Here is a 21,730-nt window from a genome sequence, read left to right on the forward strand (position 1 = left end):
AGCAGCATATCATAACGTAAAACCGATTTTAAAGTTATGAACCAGTGGAGGAGAAAAAGAAAACAAAACAAATAAATAAAACACAACAAAAAATCTAAGAGAGGTGAATAAACCTATTTATGAATCAGTACCGTCACAATGCCCGTGATGACGCTTCCAATTATTATGTGGACAATATAACTGCGGGTAAAAATCGGAGGGAACAACGAACGGTATGTAGTAGTACTCTACAGTCAATGTAGACAATAATTGTTTTACAAACTGAGACGAAGTACTTAGCAAAAGCAAAAAACAAAAAAAAAATATGATTAACAAAAACAAACAGAAAATAAATATGTCATCACGCACATTTGCAGAGGAAGATGATGAGAGGGTTATTAAAAAGGTTACTACTTTAATTGGTTAAACATTAATTTTATTTAAAAATCAAATAATTTTTAGGACAGCTCAGAGGTTCAAATTTTCATTATTTTTATAAAAAAGTTTAGTTCTTATTTTAACTATCAACATTTTGGCTGAATTACTTTGATACGAGCAAAACTTACCAATATTTATATATTCTGATCTTTATTCCAATGGTTTCTTCCTATTATTTTTTAAACACTTATCTCATAAGCCATTGTTTACATGAAAATTACACTCACACACATATATATAAAAAACACTAATAAATTAGCAAAATATAATAAGAACCAACAGCATGGAGTAACAAGGAAAAGCTATTGTTGATCTTTTAAGTAGTATTTTTTATTTCAATTATTATTTTATTTTTTAAGCCTTTTTTCTTTCTTTCAACTTTACGAAATTAACTGCACGAATCAAGTAAACAGAAAAAATATGACAACGACGACTAAGACGACACAAAACGGTTAAAATAATGATCACGCAAAGACAGTTGAATTATGTCTGAAATTATGAAAATTGTTGGATGACGACTGAAGACAAACTGAAGACTAGCCTAACCCTTAAAACAAATAGAAACAAACAAGTACCTGACTAACTAACTAAATTGCACTTAGTAGATGAAAAGGGAAAACGGAAAGTTTGGCTATTAGACAACAAATGCAATAAAGGAGGACGCGGTGTGGTCATTTACTCTTGTAGCATTCCGGCTATATTGCGGGTCATAAACAAATTAGTATGCATGTCGCTAATATGAATGTTTGTTCTCTGTCGATGTGTGTGTCTTAATCTAAAATTTCGCTTACATGTAAATCATAATTAATTTGTTAAATCATTAGCTAAAACAGACAAACCAAAAACAGGTATGGCACCTCGAGCACACACACACTCTTTCGGAACTGCTGCATGCAATTTGACCTGCCTCGCCATGGCTGCGGCACTTGTTGCAACAACGATAATGCGTCACGTTTGCTTTGCAATGCTGCATTTACATTGTGTCGTATGTCATATGCAATACTGACTGACTGAGTGTGCTGTGTTGTGTGTGAGTGTGTCAAGTGTTTCTTTGTCGGCTGCCACCATAACGCCCAATTATCATTAACTTGGTCTGATTGGGTGGTTGCCAGCCAGCCAACCAACCCAACCATCCAGTCAGCAACCTACCGCCAAAGTCTGTATCTCTATGCTTGCGGTTTTTGGGTAATAATGTTGCGTTTCACCACCACCGATTTGATGCAGTTAATATGTGTATTTTTTCTTTAATTTCCTTCAATTTTTTTTCAATTCTCTCCTGCAATTGCGCTTTGGGGGTATGACTCAATTTTATTTGGCATAATGACGGCGACAATTTATATGGAGTGTAGCGAAAGGTGCGGGTTTTCCGACAGCTCGCATGATAAGTTTGTAATTTGTGTTAACATATACAGTGGGTCCTGAAATAAACTAATTTGGAGGGACATTGAAAAACCGATAAGACTGGACTTTTTCTAATTCCAAACAATATTTTGAAGAACTCCTAATTAACAGTACTTTAATACCTGTACAGGGGTCAATAGGAGAGCATTTTTAATAAAACATTTGTGGTCCGTCTTCACGAAATTACAAGGAAATATAGGAATACTATCCAAATACCTGAGCGGGCAAGGATGGCCAAGACTGACGATAATTGGTCAATATGTTTCGGGTCAAATGAACTAAGATTTATGTGTAAAAAAAAATATATATATATATTTGTGAATATATTGAATATGAATATATGGTCCGGCCAAGTTTCCATATACAATTTTGAGATCGAAAGGAAGATAAAGTTCAATGGTAATCGATTCTATACGATTAATCTATTCTATTCAAGCGATCCAGTGTGGACTATAACTAAAACCAATGGGGTATTCTGGAATAACTTGGCGTTTTCAAAATATGAGTAGCCGATTTTCAAGACAAATTTTCGATGAAAATTGAACGGTGAGGATCTAAATATAAATTTTCACAGAATATATTATTCTAAACAAATAAAGCAGGTGTTACGAACCTCCATGAAATGGATTTTTAGAAGAAAATCAACTTTCAAATCATTGTTATGAAATAGAATTATTGACCTCGGTTCTTTAAAATGACAACAATTTCAAATTTCAAAATGGCGGACCTAGGGAAAGTATTTTTAAGAAACCATTCTATTTTCGACCGATAAGCACGCTGAAAAATAAGGAGGTTCTTTATCCAGACATGGATTGTAGTTTCCAAAAACATTGTACATTTTATTTCGATAAGTATTGGAATGTTAAATTACGGCCGGATCTTTATGCAAAAAGTGATCAGATGTTTTTCATCCTCCAAGAAACAGAAATGCCAAACTGCAGTCAATTCAGTTAGAAAAAACCTTCAAAATACCGAACATTTACCGGTATCGTTTTATCGGGGATCCATATATCGTATTTCCAACACCAAGCATCATACCAAAAAAGTAGCAGTCGTGATTGCAACAGACAGACATGATTAAATAGATTTCGAAATTTATTTTGATCTATAATATACTCTATGAGATATCCGTCGAATATGTTGAGGTTCTTTTCATGAGAGTATATACTAATATTCCAAATTTTGTCTTCCTAATAAATTTCGTTAAATTATCCCACTGTGCCCACTACCTCCCAATCACACTCCATGATGGAGTTGTGCCAAAATGAAGTACGTTACACTGAATACAAGTAGCAACACACATGTGGAATAGTTGCTGCTCCTATTGTCTCATGCAACGCGAAAATAGTTGTTTGGATGACAGATGGGCAAATAAAGAGTCAGAATAGCTGGCGGCACAAAGGCTGCGACTGCGGCTGTTGTTGCTGCATTAGTGACACAGAAAACTACAAGATGTCAGTGTTAATTATTTTATTACTCCGCAATACTTTTTCACATTTAAAGCTTCAGGAGTATGTGTGCAATTGTTATTGTGTTTTTTAAATATTATTTTGAACTGATTCAATTTGAACAGGTGTTCCGAAGTTCAAGCTTATGGAAAATACGCTATTAAACATAGATATTATCTGATTGTAATGTTGAATATAATAATAAATGTGATAACAAAACATTATTTATGTGGGATTATAAGCATAATGGCAATATCCAAGGGGACCGTAAAACATGAATAACATTAAAGGGTGTTATTGGGAAAAATCACACAAGAAGAGTAATAACTGTTTGCCCATAACAAATGGCATCTACTTAATAAATTGTGTATCTAATAAATCAATCAATGTTGTGTAGGCGGCTAAATTATATATATGATGGCTACGAGGCATTTTGAAACAGCCTATTGTCGGACGGAGTCGTTTTCTGAAAGGGAGTCGGGTTGTGGCCTATTTGAAAACACCTCATTTAATATTAAGATGCAATATACCATTAAATATTGTATAATTGTAATAGTGCCAGAAAGATGTTCAATTTCTTACTATTACTCAAATAGTTTTACTTACGATATCTATCTTTATTGAATTGAAGACATACCTGAAAAGATAAAAAATACAAGAAAATTAAAAACTTGTCATAACAAATTTCTTTTTACTGAATTATACACATACTCCTTAGTAGTTAAAGAAATCCCCTCGCTATCTTTCAAATTAAATTAAATATGAATGAAAATTGATTTCGAAATGTCTTAACAATTGACAACATTAAATTAAATTTAACACTAATTTGTTGGCATGTCTCCCTCCCATACTCGAACCGCTGCACTCCATTCATCCATCGATCCATCCATCCATCCAACCATTGCGGTCTTTTCAAAAAGTGTGAAATGCATTGTCGGTCGGACTAGTTAAATAAGTATGTCATTTGTGTCAATATGTTATTGTGTAGACCGACCGACAAACAGACAAACAATTCGTAATACAAATATTGTCATGTTTACACCATAATAGACTGCGAAGAGAGTACCGATGAATAGATAGATACTGGTGTGGTGACTAAAGTATTTAATTAAGAGAGTTCGAAACTTGTATTGTAAAAATGTGTGTTTATTTAATCAATGGACAGAAACAGCTGAGAATTTATATTTAATTTAGTTAATAAATATTTATTAGATGGTGTTCTAAGGAAGTTAAGAAAAAAATTGATAAAAAAAAACTGGTACCATGGGATCGGTAATACCGTTAATTGCAATAATGTGAAACGGATATATATTTCTTTTTTACTTTTTACACCACAAAAAGTTTCCCTGTGCTTAGATCAAAATAGAGGTCGGAATATTTTAGATATAATTTTGCATTTTTGCATTTCGAGTTCTTGAAAGATAACAGACATCTGTTACGATAGCCCCCAAACATAGTCCCGTTTAAAAGTCCTCATTAAAATAGTTTTGATGATTCTAGGCACATTTCCAAAGGAAGTGACTGTAAACTTATCGCAACACGAACCTGTACAATTTTTTTATATTGTTCCATATTTTATATAGGCCCGGCTTGGCCATATTTTATGTATTTCAATAATCCTAGGCACATTTATACCCTCCTCCTTATGGTTATACTTTGTCTCATCGAAATATTGGTTTTAGACCCTATGTTCCTTTGAACGTTTCAAACAATTTCAAGTCGATTTACAAATGTCCGTCCGTCAGGCTGGTGCTTACGATAATTCTGGAAGGGATTAATCGATTTTATTCAAACATTGCACATCTTTATATTCATTCCAAACTTAGTTCGAGTTCGAAGATGGGGAATATCGGTACACTCCTTCTGGTAAAGATGACAAATTTCTGGTACCTTCCCCACGAGGGGTCAATATTTCATTAACTTGTAGCTTGAAGCGAATTGAATATCCGATTTGACCTGCATTCACATTATGCTTATATGAAGTTCCGGCCCGATGTAAAGAATTTTAATGGGCGGAACATTTTCCAATCTATGTGACAATAATTTGTCATTCCAGGTTCTTGGCGGGGAAAAAACTTACTCTAAGAAAATATGGTCTTTCAAATTGGAAAAACTGCGCAAAAGACCGCCTGAAATTCAGGTAAGTAAGTAAGAAAATTTTCAATACAGGTCCATGTTTTGACCTTGACCCATTATATGTTTTAATGTTACCATGTGGTCAATTTTCCAATTGAAATGAATTTGGCAATCCAAGCATCTATGCACATAATTATCAATATAGATCCTATATTGATAATTATGTGCATATTTTAACATAGCCATCATATATTGGTTCCGCCACTTTGAAATGTCTTCATGGTCTATTCCAATTAAATTAGCAGAAATATGGCAATCCGATTTCTTTGTGGTTAAAAAACATTTCAGAATTTTTAATATAGGTTCATATTCTGACATTATCCTCATATAATGTATATTCAGCATCATTTTAAACATTTGACACACTTTCCAGCCGAAGTAACTGAATCTTAGCATTGCGGGTACATGGTGGGTTACTCCCTGAAAATAGTTAATGTAGGCCCGTGTATTACATAACCCACATATAATGGCCCTTCCTTTCCAATATTTTGAAGGTCCCGAGAGATTTTTTAATTTATAATTTCATGTCTGTAATTTGATACTTCCGTATCTTAAAGATATTTTAGTTATAAAATGTTCGGCACGACCGAAAGATGTTTTCGCCCTTTCTTTTTCTTTCTTCTCTATAAGAAGACATTCCGGTTATAAAGAAATCTTTTGATTTTCTATAAGTATTCCTCTATGAAAAAAATACTTCCTAATCTACTATGAGAAGAACTTCAGTACATATATTTACTGAAAAATAAGCTCTACTTATCTATTACTAGATCTTCTATTACTGTATAAAAAGAGTAGCTTCTGTTCTACTTTAAGAATGCGACATTTTGGTTTTCTTATAAGTGTTCTGCTATTCTATTAATAAACACATTTCCTTCTTTAATATTGAAACCCATTTTATAGGAAGTCCTTCCTTTCTCATAGAATGTATACTCTTTTTTTTTGCAATACCTCATTTTTTATTTAAAATAGTTTCTGCTTTAAAACTAAAAAAAAATAAATATTAGTTTCTTTAAACATTAACTACTAATAAAAATCATTATGTTGTCATTTGGGACTAAAGGATATTAGTCAGTCATTACCAATGACTCCTACTACCTAAACAAATATCTTATCAATTAGTTAAAATACACTAAATACCATCGGCCACTGCAATAAGCGTAAAAAATATCTACAACACATTCCATAACATAAAAGAAAGTGACTAAGTCACGTTTTGGTGAATACAATGAAAACAAAAAAATCACTTACATTTCTTATGAACGGATATGGTCATTTCATGTTCACCGGACTTATCAGCGATCAATGGATAGATGGATGGATGGCCATAAAGAATTCACAAAACAAATCGTAATTGTGGCTTGCTTGACTTATTCAAGTTGGCAATTATATTGAATTTGAATTTTATTTATTACAAAATTAACCTTATTTAAACTAAAGAAAAAACAAACAAGCAGCAGCAACAACAACAATACTAAAAATGCATGACACGTTGTATGTGTGTTGTATTGTTAGTCATCATAAATTTGTACATATGTATTTACTTAGGAATTCCATTTACATTTCAAGTATTGGCCTCCTCCGTATCTCTCGTCAAATGTAGTAGCTCTGTTGTGCATGGAGGGATTTGAAATGCAGGTGTTTTCAATGAATATTTTTTATATGTGAATATTTTCACATACTAAACATCTTTGTATGTGAGCAAATAAATTAATTATTTATTTCATAATTTTATATATGAAATTGAAAGTTTATTTTGTTTTGATGGGAAATATTTTATGGCTGATCTTCTGTGGCGCACCTTTTTCTCTGTTTCCCATTTCTGACATTTGTAATTAAAATGCAAATATGTCACAATTATTTAAATTGTGATTATTGATTACTTCCCAAAGGCGTTATGTGAAATTTTATGTTCTTAAAATCTTATCTTGCAATGAAGAAAAGTTGGGTTAGGTTGGGTTGGGTTCAAAACCGAAGCTAAGTATACACGAGTTTAATTTTTTTTACTTTCATATGAAAAACAAATGCTCCATATTTGTTACATAATTTTAAATTACAAATACTAAAAAAAAATAAAAATGTAGCAAACATTTCGCTTGTAATTAAATACAAACCAAAAATTACAGACAAATGTAAAAACTGTTTAAACACCATGTTGATGACCCACAATAAAAATTAATTTCATCAAACAAAGAGTGCAAAAAAAGTATTTCAAGAAAAAAAGTAATAAAAAATCTATTTCATAATCTCTCTGATGCTATAATGAAACATATTTCATTTTTGCGTTTTGTCTTTCTTTATTTCTTTGTCTGCTAAAAAAAGGAAAGTTTAACATCCGCGTAATATTGAAGTGAAAGATGAATTGATTTCGAACACAAGACCGAGTCAATGAACATCAACAATAGTTGAAGTTTTTCTTTTTTTTGTACACAATTAATCATAGTAAAAACTGCAAAAGCTTAAATCCATGAATGGGAGAGAGGAAAAAAAGAGACAAATGTAATGAAAAATATCAAATATTTGATTATAATTAAAAAATGGTATTGAAGAAATTGAAAACATTAAGAGATGCCTTGGTCATGAAACTAGGCGAAGGTTTTTCTACAAAATTCAAAATGTGAAAGAAAAAATATATACCAATTATATTGTTGTATGTTCTCGAATGTGGGAGTTATACGTAAATGTTTACAGATATCTACCTATTCCGAATACCATTACAATCGATTTCAAATTTTACACATAGTTCCGGTTACGGTCAAAGACGAAGCCTAAAATCACATGATAATTAGAGGATGAAATGGATCAAAAGCTCAGTTTTTGTGAGTTTTTTTAAGTCGCTCTATAGGCCACAATAATAAGCCGAACATCACATGGGAAAGGGAATGTGGCCAAATAATTCGAAGAGCTGTCAATAGTCAAATTAACCAAGACTTCCTGTGTTAACTGACAAAATTTGAATCTTATGGCGTAAATCTTCACACCGGAAAAAATATTACGAAAATATGCCAGGGTAAGAGTTTCTAATCGTACAGGAGGGTGCAAATATTGCGAAATATTGCCCAGGCACGGAATATAGATCCGTATAAAGTTAGTGTTCCGTGGTAGTTGTATAGGGTATCATATGCTAAGAAAATGTGTATCCGGAATAATAAATTACATCCACATCGGTTGGAAAATGTGACTTAGATCATCAAAGTACCTACAATGGAACTAGATATTTTATATGGGACTGGCAATATCAAATCATTGAACTTTACTTAAAAAAATTCTATGAAAAAGTTCTTTTTTACCCAGCAAGAACCCTGATAACCAATTTCAGCCACTTCAGCTTGAAAAAGCGCCTAAGACCATGAAATTACTTCTTATTGAAGAGCTGGAGGTTTTCTTATAGAAGGGCTAGAGGTCATCTTATAGAAAAGCTTGAGTCGTAGGCTTTGAAACAACCTAATATAGGATCTAGTTCCATTTTAAAACATGGACCTATATTTAACGTTTTTGCCTTCAAAAACATAGAATGACGATTTGCAGACCTTTCTGTTGGAACATGCTCCTAGGACCATTAGAAATTCTTTAAACGTGCGGGATCTTTTAGCCTTAAATGGGGAGTGGCCTTTAAAATCAAAACAATGAACAAACACACATTTTTTTACGAAGACGGCGATACGAAAATGTGGGTCGATACGTTTCTTATTCAAAATCACTCCTATGAGTTCATGGATGGACATAGTATTTTAATCTGAAAGGTAAAGTGTATATTCATATCTTTATGGGGTCTCCGACAAATATTTCAAGATGTTCCGAGATGTTGAAGAAACTATTTTTATCGAAGTTTTCTTACGGATGTGCTTAAGTAAGCCCCAAACATCCTCCCATTTTAGATATGCATATTATTTTCCTTTTGTTGTTAAACAATTTCATTTAATTAAAATATAACCACAAACCAAATTGACAATTTATCGGAAAAATGTCGTGATTTGTTTTTTGTATCACTTCAAGAAAGCCATTGCACGTTTCCAATTCAGGCTACACCCAAAGAAAACATATCAAACAAATGTATCTTGTTGCATTAGCCACAATCGATAACTGTCATTAAAATTATTTCAAATAAATTTCGAACAAAATCTCAGTGACCAGCCAAATAAAAATCTTGGTTAATGCCTGATTAGGCAGAAAACATTTACTTTTTATGTCTCAGTTTCACGTTTTTTTTCTTCAAATCTAATTAATTAATAGCCTATGGAACCTAAAAATGAGCAAATCAAATTTGATAAAAAAGAGAATCGATACATTGGAAATTACCGAGACGGACGAACGAACAGTAGGTCCGCGTCCGTTTAACCATGGTCACCCCATATGTTAATGTGAAAGTTGTTTTTTTTTTATTTAGCCTCCCGTTTAATATAGCAATTGAATGGATGGACAACAACAACAAACCGGGCGGGCATCATTACCATGTTATGAGATTTTATTAGGATTTCATGATCAACAACCATGGCAAATTGTGACCAGTCAGTCAGTTTGTCAGTAGCCAGCTAAGTTAGGCTTGCATGCCCACCACGACAAAAAAAGAGGTTCAACTGGAAATCTTTGAGAAAAAATCGTATGCGTTTAATAAAAAAAACTCAGCAAGCGCAAAGCACAAAAAATCAATTACACCAAACTGAAAAAAAAGTTAAGTGAAAAACACTGTTAGTTTTCCCATTTTGCGTTGACGCTAATGATGACGGTCATGACGTTGATGAGAATGTGATGTTGGTGCGCTGCTGCTGCTGCTGGTAGTCTCCAAACGAAGAAGAAAAAATTGTCATAAAAAATAAGCAGTAAATGAGAAAAAGTTTGTGCGCATAGTAAAAAAATACAAAAAAAGAGTACATGTTTTTAAAGTTTATAGATTTGTTAAGGGAGTAGGGGGTTAGGTGTGTAGCTGGAATTATATTAATGGAAATAAAAACGGTGGGTCCTAATGCAATCGATCTATTAAAAAAATATGTCAAAGTTTTGAATAATATTTTTTCAAGCAATACAAAGACAGGATTTTTGAAGAGTATTTTTGCTTGGTGCACCGTTTTTATCGATGACTTTTTCAAAATCATTCAAAACGTCAAGCTGGGATAAAAACTAATATCAGAGTACTACGTGTAGATTTTAAAGAATATTTTCTGAAGGAGTATCCGAAAACTAAGCGTGAATTGAAAAAAATGCAAGGACTATCAATCAAAAAAATTATTTTTAAGGAATATCAAACCTATAAGCCTTAATTTAAAAATATATTTTCCTTTTTTTCGAATATATTTCGCGCCTGGATTTTTAAAATTTTTTTCAGGCCTGAATTTTCTAAAAAAAATATTTTTCAAGGATGGATTTCTTAAAAATATTTGTACAACCCTGACTTTTCTAAAAAAATATTTTTCAAGTCTGGTTTAAAAACAATAATTTTTCTTTTTAAAAACATCAAGCTTGGATTTAAAAAAAAATAGTATCAGAGTATTAAGTGTAGATTTTAAAGAATATTTCCAGATGGAGTATCAGTAAACCGAGAGTGCATTTAAAGAAATGCAAGGATTATCAATCAATAAACATGGAAAATGTATTTTTTTAATATTTTTTAAGGAATATCTAAGCAAAGATTTTTAAAAAATATATTTTTTTCAAACCTGGATTTTCTAAAAAAAAATTTTCAAGCCTGGATATTTTTTTTCCAAAACACCCAAATAATTAAAAAAATATATTTTAAATAATATATTTTTTGGGAATATCGCAGCAATAAGCCTGAATTTTAATATATATTTTTCAGGAACGTCTTCCAAAAAAACTATTTTCAAGCCTAGATTTTTAAATATATTTGTTTTTGCCTGGAATTTTTAAAATATTGTTTTAAGCCCGGATTTCAAAAAAATGTATTGGCATGGATTTTTTAAAATGAAATTTTTAAGCCTTGATTAACCCTACGGTCAATAACCGGGTACATTTGTACCTTTTTTTGAATAAAATTGCTGTAAAATTTTTAATTATGGAGATATTTGGATCAAATTTTGTGGAATCATTCTTGAGGTATTTTCACACATAATCGAAGAAAAAAATTATAAATTTTTTCCATATATATATAATTTTTACAATTTTTTAAAGTTATTACCTACGTAGATCAATAACCGTGGTACATTTGTACCCATCAAAAGATAGCTCTGTAACTCATTAAAAAATTGGACTATCTTGAGGTTTTTTGTTTTAAATTAGTCTATACTGATCTGGTCTAGATGAAGGAACTCAAAATTATATATACATTAAAATAATATATATTTAAATCCATGCTTAAATGATAATCTATCTAAAACAATCATAGTAAATTCGTTATAGCTTTCGAATGGGTTAAGCTTTTTTAGATATTTTTTTATTGGGATCTTATTTAGGTGTTCATCAACCCCTCTGCAAATTTTGGTGGCCCTAGACAACATGGGGCCATCAGGGCGACTCGTGGAAGTCAGAAACTACCCTGGTTTTCCCTTGGCATACAGGGACAAAAACAATGATTATTGTCCTAATTTTCCAATTATTCTTTATATTGGCCCTGAAACTTTTTCCATAATCGAATTAGTCTGATTGATTACAATCCTAAATTGGCGTACATATATAAACTATCATTAAATAATGTTTTAAAGTATTAAATAATGTTAAAAATGCGTCAATCACAATCTCTAAACCCATAAAATGTGAATAATTCTCAATATTAATTGTTTTAGTCCCTGTATACCAAAGGAAAACTAACGTAGTTTCTGACTTCCACGAGTCGCCCTGATGGTCCCATGTTGTCTAGGGCCACAAAAATTTGCAGAGGTGTTGAGGAACACCTAAATAAGATCCCAATAAAAAAATAACTAAAAAAGCTTAACACATTCGAAAGCCATAACGAATTTACTATGATTTTTTCAGATAGATTATCATTTAAGCATGGATTTAAATATATATTATTTTAATGTATATATAATTTTGAGTTCCTACATCTAGATCAGATCCGTATAGACTAATTTAAAACAAAAAACCTCACGATAGTCCAATTTTTTAATGAGTTACCGAGCTATCTTTGAATGGGTACAAATGTACCACGGTTATTGATCTACGTATACTTTTTTGGTTATTGACCGTAGGGTTAAAAAACTTTCAAGCCTGGATTGAAAAAAATTAAAATATTTTTAAGCGTTTTTTCAAACAATTTAATGAATATTTTCTGAAAGAGTATACAAACGCTAATCTAGGTTTTGTAAAAGTATTTTTTTTCTTTAATATTTTGATGACATCAAGGTTAGATTTTTTATGTATTTTATAAAAATATTTTTTTTAATGACTATTTAAAAAATAAGAGAGTATTTATGGATAGTTTTTTAGAACTTTCAAAATGATATGAAATTTTACATTTTTAAAAGTCCATTAACACAGTAAACTTGAATTTTTAAACCATTTTTTTCCTACAGATTCCACTGTGTCTTGAAATTTTCTTTCATCACTCAAAAACATACACCCAAAAAAACATATCACACCCAAACAAACTATTGACAAATGTGCTAAAATTGTTAACATTAATGCAATGAAATGAAAAACCAAACAAAAAGAGAAGACGAACAAGTTTTCATATTTTCCCCCATGATGGACGGACGGGCGTATTTTTCTCCTTCTTTCGAAGCCAAGTCAATAAATATGGCTAAAACATGCGTACAAATAACTGTTTGCTGTTTGATTGAAGTTAAGTTATGGACATATTCGGACATATTTATGCTGTTTAGACGCTTATAAAATTAAAAGAAAAATATTTAAGAGGATTTTAAACTCTAAGTACAACAACCCACCATGCTGTATTAACATAGCACAGGAAAAACAACAAAAGATATTATGTCCAATTGCTGGTTTGTCAATTGCCACGGCTGCAGATTGGCTTGTTTTTTTTCTAAATTTCCTCAAATAAGTAGTCAGACTCACAGAAAAAAGGCAATTGTTTTAAATGTTTCCATGTATTAGCTTTTGTGCTTGGCCACAACAAATCTTACTTGGCCCATTCGTTACACACCCCTTTGGGGCAAACACCAACTCTACCCACATTTTGCTGTCATTTAGCTCGGGCAGACAACAACAACAAATGGCAAAATGCAAAACTAAAAATCTGTTAGTTGGCATTTGGAGTCAGCCACCACATTGCATAGAAAACTAAATATGCCATCGTATTTGCCTATTGGCAACTACTGGTCATTGCCTTTCACATTAGCCCGTGGTAGGTATCACAGCTAATATCTTATCACCAGCCGTCAAACGTTTGCAACTGAAGCCAATAGATAGAAACTGCAAGACATTGAGAAATTTAGTACCGGCAGAAAAAAGGGTGTAGCATAGGCAGGGCTTTTAAAGACGGTGGATCGAATTTTTTCTTTGGGTAAATAATTTATTCTCTTAATTTCATAAGGTCTTGTAGAAATTGTATAGGACCTAACATTCTCAAAACAACTGCTGATCTAGCTATGACACATTATTGGCCTTCCAAAGCCTTTGGTTACTCTCATCTATCGTACAAAAGCCAAGATGATTTTTAAAATATCTTCGATCTAACATTTTCCCAAACATTTCCAATATTTTTTTTAATCTTAAAGTAAAAATCCCCTCTTAAAAACAAATGACCACAAATTTAAAATAAATCCAAATTGACGAAACTGTACCTGTTTCTTCTACACAAAATTTCTAATGCACTTCCATTTCTGTTATTAAGCATTCAAATATGAAATTCGAAAAGAATCCTCAAAATAAACTAACATTAAAAAAAGACACCCTCCCTTATGTTTTATAGGAAAGTGACCCCTCACATTGTTGTCCACTGTCCTTTCTCTACACATGAATTAATTTGAAAACTAAACAGAACCACCCAAAGACATATGTTTTCACAACATAACCTCTATAATTTTAATGACAGGAACCAAAATTTACCTGAATTGATAGTGGTTGAAATTCAAAATCGTGAAAGACATGAATCACAAAGATTCAAATGTGAATGGAAGCAATAGAAAAATCCAACCCCTCTTTTAAATATTCTTACACAAGAAATAAGATAATAAAATGAAAAAATTAATTCCTTTCGAATTTTCGTTTCATGATTTTTATTGTCTACCTGTCGTCCGAGTCATTTGTGGTGAATGTACAGGATAAGAGTAGAGTAGAAGATAAGAGAGAGCGAGAGAGAAGGAATTTGAGAGTGTAGCATATTTGTATCTGATCATGAAATATTCAATCTTTCAAATAATCGAAAATAAAGTTCGAATTACTTAAAATCTTAGAAAATGAATAAATATAGAAGTTGCCGCTTAAAAAATATTTTTGAAACGAGAGTGATTTTTAAAAAAGAGAGAGCCAAAAAGAGAGACAACTTTTTATAAATATTTTTGGAAGGAATTTTTGAGCAATGAGCGATGATATTTTTAGAGGATTCTCAGAGTAATAAGCGAAGATTTTTTATATATTTTGTGGAGGACTTTCACAATGAGTGGATGTCAGGATATTTTATGATGGACATTCATGAACAACTATCAGAAAATTTTGAATATCTTCGGTAAACCTATCAGGGGGACCACCATAGATTTAAGAGTGTTTTTTTTTAATATTTTGTGCAGCCACAAGAGTTTGTAACGCCGCAAAATATTGATCCTAGGCACACCTTCATGTATACCGATCGTTATATCTCGACTAGTTGAGTCGTTCTAAACATGTGTGTCCGTCCGTCCGACTGTCCATTACAATATGTAAACACTATACAGGCCACAGTTATGGGCCAATCTTCACGAAATTTTGCATATATGATAGGTTCTGGCCAATTGAAATCCCCTATTGTTTTTGGTAAAGATCGGTTAATATTTAGAGGCCGCAATTATGGCCCAAACATCGCGAAATCTTACTTGGAGAAGGGATCGGGACAAAGAATCTGCATTTCTGTTTTGATAAAGATTGATCACTATTTGGCGGGTTAAATGGACCCTGACTTTTCAGTGAAAAATTACAAAAATTGTATTCTATGGCGAATATATTTACTCCTGAAGGACATGGACCCGAAAAGTTGACAGTATATCCAAGAGGAGTGTTGACCTTTAAATTGATACCAAGTATATTGTCGTATGTACTCGGATATGATTTAGCAAATCATTACCACACTGGAGGACGGAAATTTAGCGCTGATCGCTTTGAAATTTTCCATGAGGTTCTAGTTATGGTCAAGGACAACGCCTATAATTTTCGGTGATTATTACATAAATAATTGGGATGAAGTGGACCGAAAACTTAATTTGTTGTGCTTTTCGAAAAGATATATAGGCCACAAGCCGAACATCACAACAAAACCCACGGTCAAGGGAATCTGGACAAGTAATTAGAAGCGCTGTACTGAATATTGGGAATATTCGGAAAATTTGTCAGTGTAAGGAAGAGGTGCTTTTAATCTCTGTCACTATCACTATACGTCGTCATATTTAGTACACAGAACAACGTTCATGAATAGTTTTCTATATTATTCATAAATTCTATGAACATGTCATAATTATTGTTGGCTATAATTGAATGTATTCAAAGTTGTCTTTTTAATACTACGAAAAATTATTTAATTTACATAAAATGTATGAAAAAGTTCTTAAATCTACGTCAAATGCATGATCAAGTTCTTAATGTATGAACAATTTCTTAAATCTACGTAAAATGCATGATCAATTTCTTAAATGTATGAACAAATTCTTTAATTTACATTTTAGATTCATGAATATTTTCTAATGGAATGTCAAGGACACAAGCTTGATTCTATTCTTAAGAATTCTTAACGATAGTCAGAGACATCCAAGTGTTTATCACCTGACCCTGTGACCAACATTTTCAGTAATAAAATGAAAATTTACATTGTATGATTTCTCAGTCGAAGAAAATACCCACACTTTCCACTTCAAACGCATTTGCTATAGATTGCAAAACCTAGATTACAATTCTTTACAATTACAACTGCAACTGTTGATGATGACTTGCGGATGTAAAAACAATAACTTGGGTTCATTTAATTTAATTCATTGTCAATTATCATAAAACTTTCCCAGAGCATGACAAAGACTCGGGTCATGATTTACATTTGCAGGCCTATTACAATTTAGCATGGCAACTGGAAATAAAGAAAGGAATGCAACAACAAAAAAGGAAAACAAAACAAAAACTGTAACACACCAAGACGAAACAAAAAAGAAGAAATATACCTATGAATCAAACTGAAATAACTCTCTAAGACTGTTTCTTTCTTTTTTGCTTTGGCTTGTATCAGCTGACTGAGACGAGTCTAACTTGACTGTGAATTTTCTTCCAAGTTTAATTGCTTCCTGGCCTAATTAAACTGTTAACACTTGTAGCACCTAAACATGTGTTTCGGGGTGCCATGGCTAATGGCAAATTTCTCTTTTTGTTAACATTTAGTTGTTGCTGTTGTTATTGTTTTTTGGCCACCATCATCATTTATAACACAAAACACTTTCAAGCCTCATATTCATTTGTTGTTTCATTCATTCCATCCAAAATGAGTTATTTTCAGTTGGCGTAGAAGGCACTTAGCACTCTCTAGACTCAATTGGCCGGCTGGCCAACCGGGCTAACTAAACGAACCGTAACTAAATATTACATGTAGTGAAACAAATATATGCCAGACAGATATAAACAGCTGGTAGTTGGTAGATTTGGTCAGAAGTTCTGGTAGTGATGGAGTGGAATGGCGGTATCAAAGTACTTATGTTTGGTTTTTTTCCTAGGGGACACTTACTTTTTATTAGAAAGTACAACGGTTTTGTATGTTGGGATCTATGTTAAAATGTTAATAAAACTTGCGTAGAAGAAGAAAACAATTTTATTTTTAAAATGTTAATATAATTATGATTTTGTTTTTAATTGTAATTTAATTTAATGCGTATTCGTACGGGTCTTTAAAAATTGGGAAGAAAATATGAGCAATTTAAAACATTGCGATATTTTTTCCAATATCATAAAATGAAGACGTCCCGATTAGACCCTCAAATGTTTGACTCAGAAGATTTTCAAAAAAGTAGATCATATCCATAATGTGTTGAAGAACAAACTTCACTCCATTTTCCAACAATCAGTTATTTCCCTAGCTCCTGTCGCAGTAGAATCACCCTTCTATGCTTTCCTTAAATAGGGAGGAATTTTTTATTGTCCAGCTAAGTGTGAGGGTATTACAGCGCTCTCTTACTGGTGGAATTGGTACATCTGGTGTAAATCATACATCGGCCTGACACTGTGATTTAATACGCAGACCAATAACATTTATGAATAGTTTCCCAATTGTTAAAAAAATCTATGATCATGTCATAATTATTCATAACAAATAACACCTTGGTGGTAAATAATTGGAATTTATATTCATAGAAAAAAATATTATGTATCATCGCTTTAGATTACAAAATAATTTATATTCGAAAAATATGAATTTCTTTCATAGTGTGTGCATAAAATCCATGAATATGTTCATAAAAGTTCCCGGAAAACATACTTTCTTGCATATTTTCTAATGTGAGATTGTTTTTGGGTCTGCTTAAATAATTTCTGCATATTATCTAAAAATTGATAAATATTTTCCTAAACTTTATGAATATTATCTTAAAATGTATGCATATTTTCCTAAAATCAATGAAAATCGAAGAACTGATTGAAGTAGACCGGTATGTTAGCAGTTGTAACATCACCCAGGAGCTAAAAATCGACCATAAAACTTTTTTAAACCATTTGAACAAAGCTGGATTCAAAACTAAGCTCGATGTTTTGCGTGCCACACCAACTAAAAAATAGGATGGATCGAATTTCCATCTGCGAAGCCTAGGCCAAACGGAATGAGATAGTCCCATTTCTTAAACGAATGGTGACAAGGGATGAGAAATCGGTCACATATGAAAACTCTATGCGAAAACTATTGTGGACAAAGAGCACTGAAGCACCTCAAACGGTGGCCAAACCAGTACTAACGGCCAGGAAGGTTCTGCTATGCATTTGGTGCGACTGGAAGGGGATTATTTATTATGAGTTGCTTCCATATGGTCAAACGATAAATTTTGATCTCTACTGTCAACAACTGGACCATTTGAAGATAGCAATTCACCAGAAACGATCAGAATTTGCCAACAGGAGAGGTGTCGTGTTCCACCAGGACAACGCTAGGCCACACCCATATACAGTGACTCGCCAGAGACTTTGGGAGATTGGTTGGGAAGTTTTAATACATCCGCCATACAGTCTGGACTTGGCACCAAGCGATTGTCATCTTTATCTTGCAATGCAAAATTCCTTTAATGATAAAAAATTGGTATCAAGGGAGGATTGTAAAAATCGACTATGAGTGTTTTTTTTTTTGCAATAGAAAGCAGGACTTCTATGAGAGAGGCATTATGAACAAAATTTCCAAATTCGACATTCCGAACCACGTCAAATAAAGACCTATAGCTCATATACAAATAATGGATTTCTTTTTCCCTAACCTAATATATAAATTATCCCTAAACTCAATAACTACTGCACCGATTTTAACAAAACTTTATGAACATGCTGTATAGGACATGAGGAGTGTTTCTGTGTAGTTTGAAGTGCGTCTGAAAGGTTGCGCAATATTAAGTATTTTTTGTGTTTTTGTGCAGCAACTCAAAAACTATTACACCGATTTTGATCAAACTTTATGTACATAATCTATGGGATTCGAGTAGTGTTTCTGTGTAATTAGAAGTTTGTTCGAGAGGTGTCATAATATTCTTCTTCAGTAATCGGTATTTAAACAATACTTGGCTATGTCAATATCGTGTACCTTTCATTCTTCTTCGAAATAGAAATCTGTCATGACTTTGTCAGACGGAAACAGACTACCGGTGAATATAAAATGTGCAGGCAACACAACGTTTGCCGGATAAGCTAGTATTCAAATAAAAATATATATTTTATGAAAATGCGTATATTTAAAGATGGTGATGATTAATCGCTTTTCTGTTGGTTTAACAAACTTCCAATGAACTTTGGGGATGATTCGAACTTAAATATTATGACAAAGGGCAAAAACCGGTACATTTTCGTTTGAGTGACAATTAAATCTTCAAATTTTAACATAGCAACAAGGTGAAAATATTTTTAAATTCTTTGCCAAAAAAGACGTATTTTTTATCAAAAAAAGGCCCAGAAATAAAGCCGAAGATATGTAGAAACCTTTCTTGAAGTTATTTATGTTCGAGTTAGAAGAAATATAACTCCCGTGTCTATTTTCGTTCGAATTAAAGAAATTTTCTAATAAACAACCTATTATTTTATGCAATTCATTATTTGTCATGTTATTTGTTTATTATTTTTCATGGATTTTGTGAATCTTCTTCTGGTTTCCAATATTCATTAACAAATATGTAGCTGAAAATCGCAATCCCGTAAATTCCCCCACATTCCATTGACACTTTTCAATGTTCACACACATATTTTGTTCAATGACGAAGATGATGCTGATGATCATCATCAATTATGTAGCATGATCATGAGAGATGACAATGACGTAGCACAGTAAACAGAAGAATAACAAGCCTGCACTTGAGTTAATAATACAGAACCAAAAAAACAAAAAGAAAACACATACCGGCTCTTGAAAGATCACAATGATCTTGGACCACAACCGACACCACCATAACCACACATTGTCTACTACCAAATATCCAGTGAAGACAAGCTCAACAAGTTCACAAGGATGAGTGAGTTATAAGAAATGTGGCTGGGGCCATGTCTACGTTTTCGGTCCATTAAAGAAATAATGGCGGGCCGATATCAGGGGCGGGTTAACCGATCATAAATATGCCTTGACTGAACATAATTGTAATGGAGATCGCATCAAAGTCTAGCAACAACACCAGCTACAAGTAGAATACGCAGCAAGTCATGAGACTTGTTCTAGACCAAAAAAAAAAAAAAAGACAACATGTGAGTGTGCTTGACAGGTTACGGGGATTTAATTACATGTGAAGATGTGAAGGCGAATATGTCTGGAAGGGTAAGAATCTTATTCTTGGACGACGCTGCCTTTTGTTTTAGATTTGTCTTGTCTTTGCGATTTTAACTATTTTTTGATGAATCATTTTAGATTGTTCGTTTTTTTTAGCTCAAATGGATTCCTAGAATGCTGATTGATCATTGATCAAATTCCTTAAGGAATTTCTCCCACATGCGGTAATGTGAGAGAGGTGTGTACGTGAGGAATGTGTGTATTCCTTCAAGGATTTTTATATGAAGAGGGGTTAATAATGACTCAAATATCAACGGTAACATACATAGATCATATTTAGAATTCCTTAATATTTATGTATAAGAAAATTCTACCACATAATGAATTTATGTTTGAACTTTTGTTCAGAAGTACAAATGTTCGATTTTAAGCTTTACTTACTTTTTAGTAGCAGAATATGTTGCAAAATAGTTCTTTCGGGGGGAAATGGAAAATTGTATGGCGTACCTAAAAAGAGAAAAGAAGACAATTTCGATTAAGCAAAAACTATAAAAAAATATGCAGTTTAAATCAGGATTTGATGTGAGCAGAAATAACACTTCCAACACGTATAGGGGAGCTGCAAGTTTTTTCTTCCTTTGTAAGAACTGTAGGTATATCTGCATCCTATTGGAGAGCTGGAGGTATTCTTTTTCCTATGGAGCAGCTGCAGGTATTCTTCCTATAGGAGGGCTGGAATTTTGTTACTTCCTGCCGAAGAGCTTCAGCTTTGAAATCCGAAGAAGATGCTAACAGGGTATGGAGTAAGCAATTAAAAAACAAGGTCACCTCTCGTCAGACCCAAATTCACTCTACGCAGAGACAAGGTGGGCGCAAGCATATGAAGCATCTCTTGGAGTGTTTGACAAAAAAATTATCCAAAAGATCTATGGGCCGATCGCCGTCGAGTGTAAATATTGCCGTCGAATGAAACATAGGTTGTAACGTCTATTATCGGACATCGACTAACGGCCAGGAAGGGGTCTGGAAGGGGATTGCTTATTATAAGTTGCTTTCATATGGCCAAACGCTAAATTTTGATCTCTACAGTCAACAACTGGACCGTTTGAAGAAGCAATTGACCAGAAATTACCAGAGTTGGCCAACAGGAGAGGTGTCGTGTTCCACCAGGATAACGCTAGGCCACACACATCTACAGGGACTCGCCTTCGGAAAGTTTTAATGCATCCGCTATACAGACCGGAATTGGCACCAAGCGAATATCATATTTTTCTCGCATTGCAAAATGTCTTTAATGATAATAAATTGGTAT

General features: G+C 32.8%; 1 protein-coding gene across 1 annotated transcript in view; it reads left to right on the top strand.

Annotated features, from left to right (window-relative positions):
- The first annotated feature begins 119 nt into the window (after positions 1 to 119).
- Positions 120 to 21,730, top strand: part of LOC133328779 (uncharacterized) — a 48,989-nt gene continuing 27,378 nt past the window's right edge. The window contains exons 1-2 of the mRNA XM_061537324.1: positions 120 to 212; positions 5,323 to 5,406. Coding sequence (XP_061393308.1) covers positions 120 to 212; positions 5,323 to 5,406 — 177 coding nt within the window. The remainder of the gene's footprint in view (positions 213 to 5,322; positions 5,407 to 21,730) is intronic.

Source organism: Musca vetustissima, unplaced genomic scaffold (assembly GCF_032173495.1).
Source record: "Musca vetustissima isolate MV318-11 ecotype Yass unplaced genomic scaffold, APGP_CSIRO_Mvet_v1 utg12772, whole genome shotgun sequence".
Taxonomy (NCBI): domain Eukaryota; kingdom Metazoa; phylum Arthropoda; class Insecta; order Diptera; family Muscidae; genus Musca; species Musca vetustissima.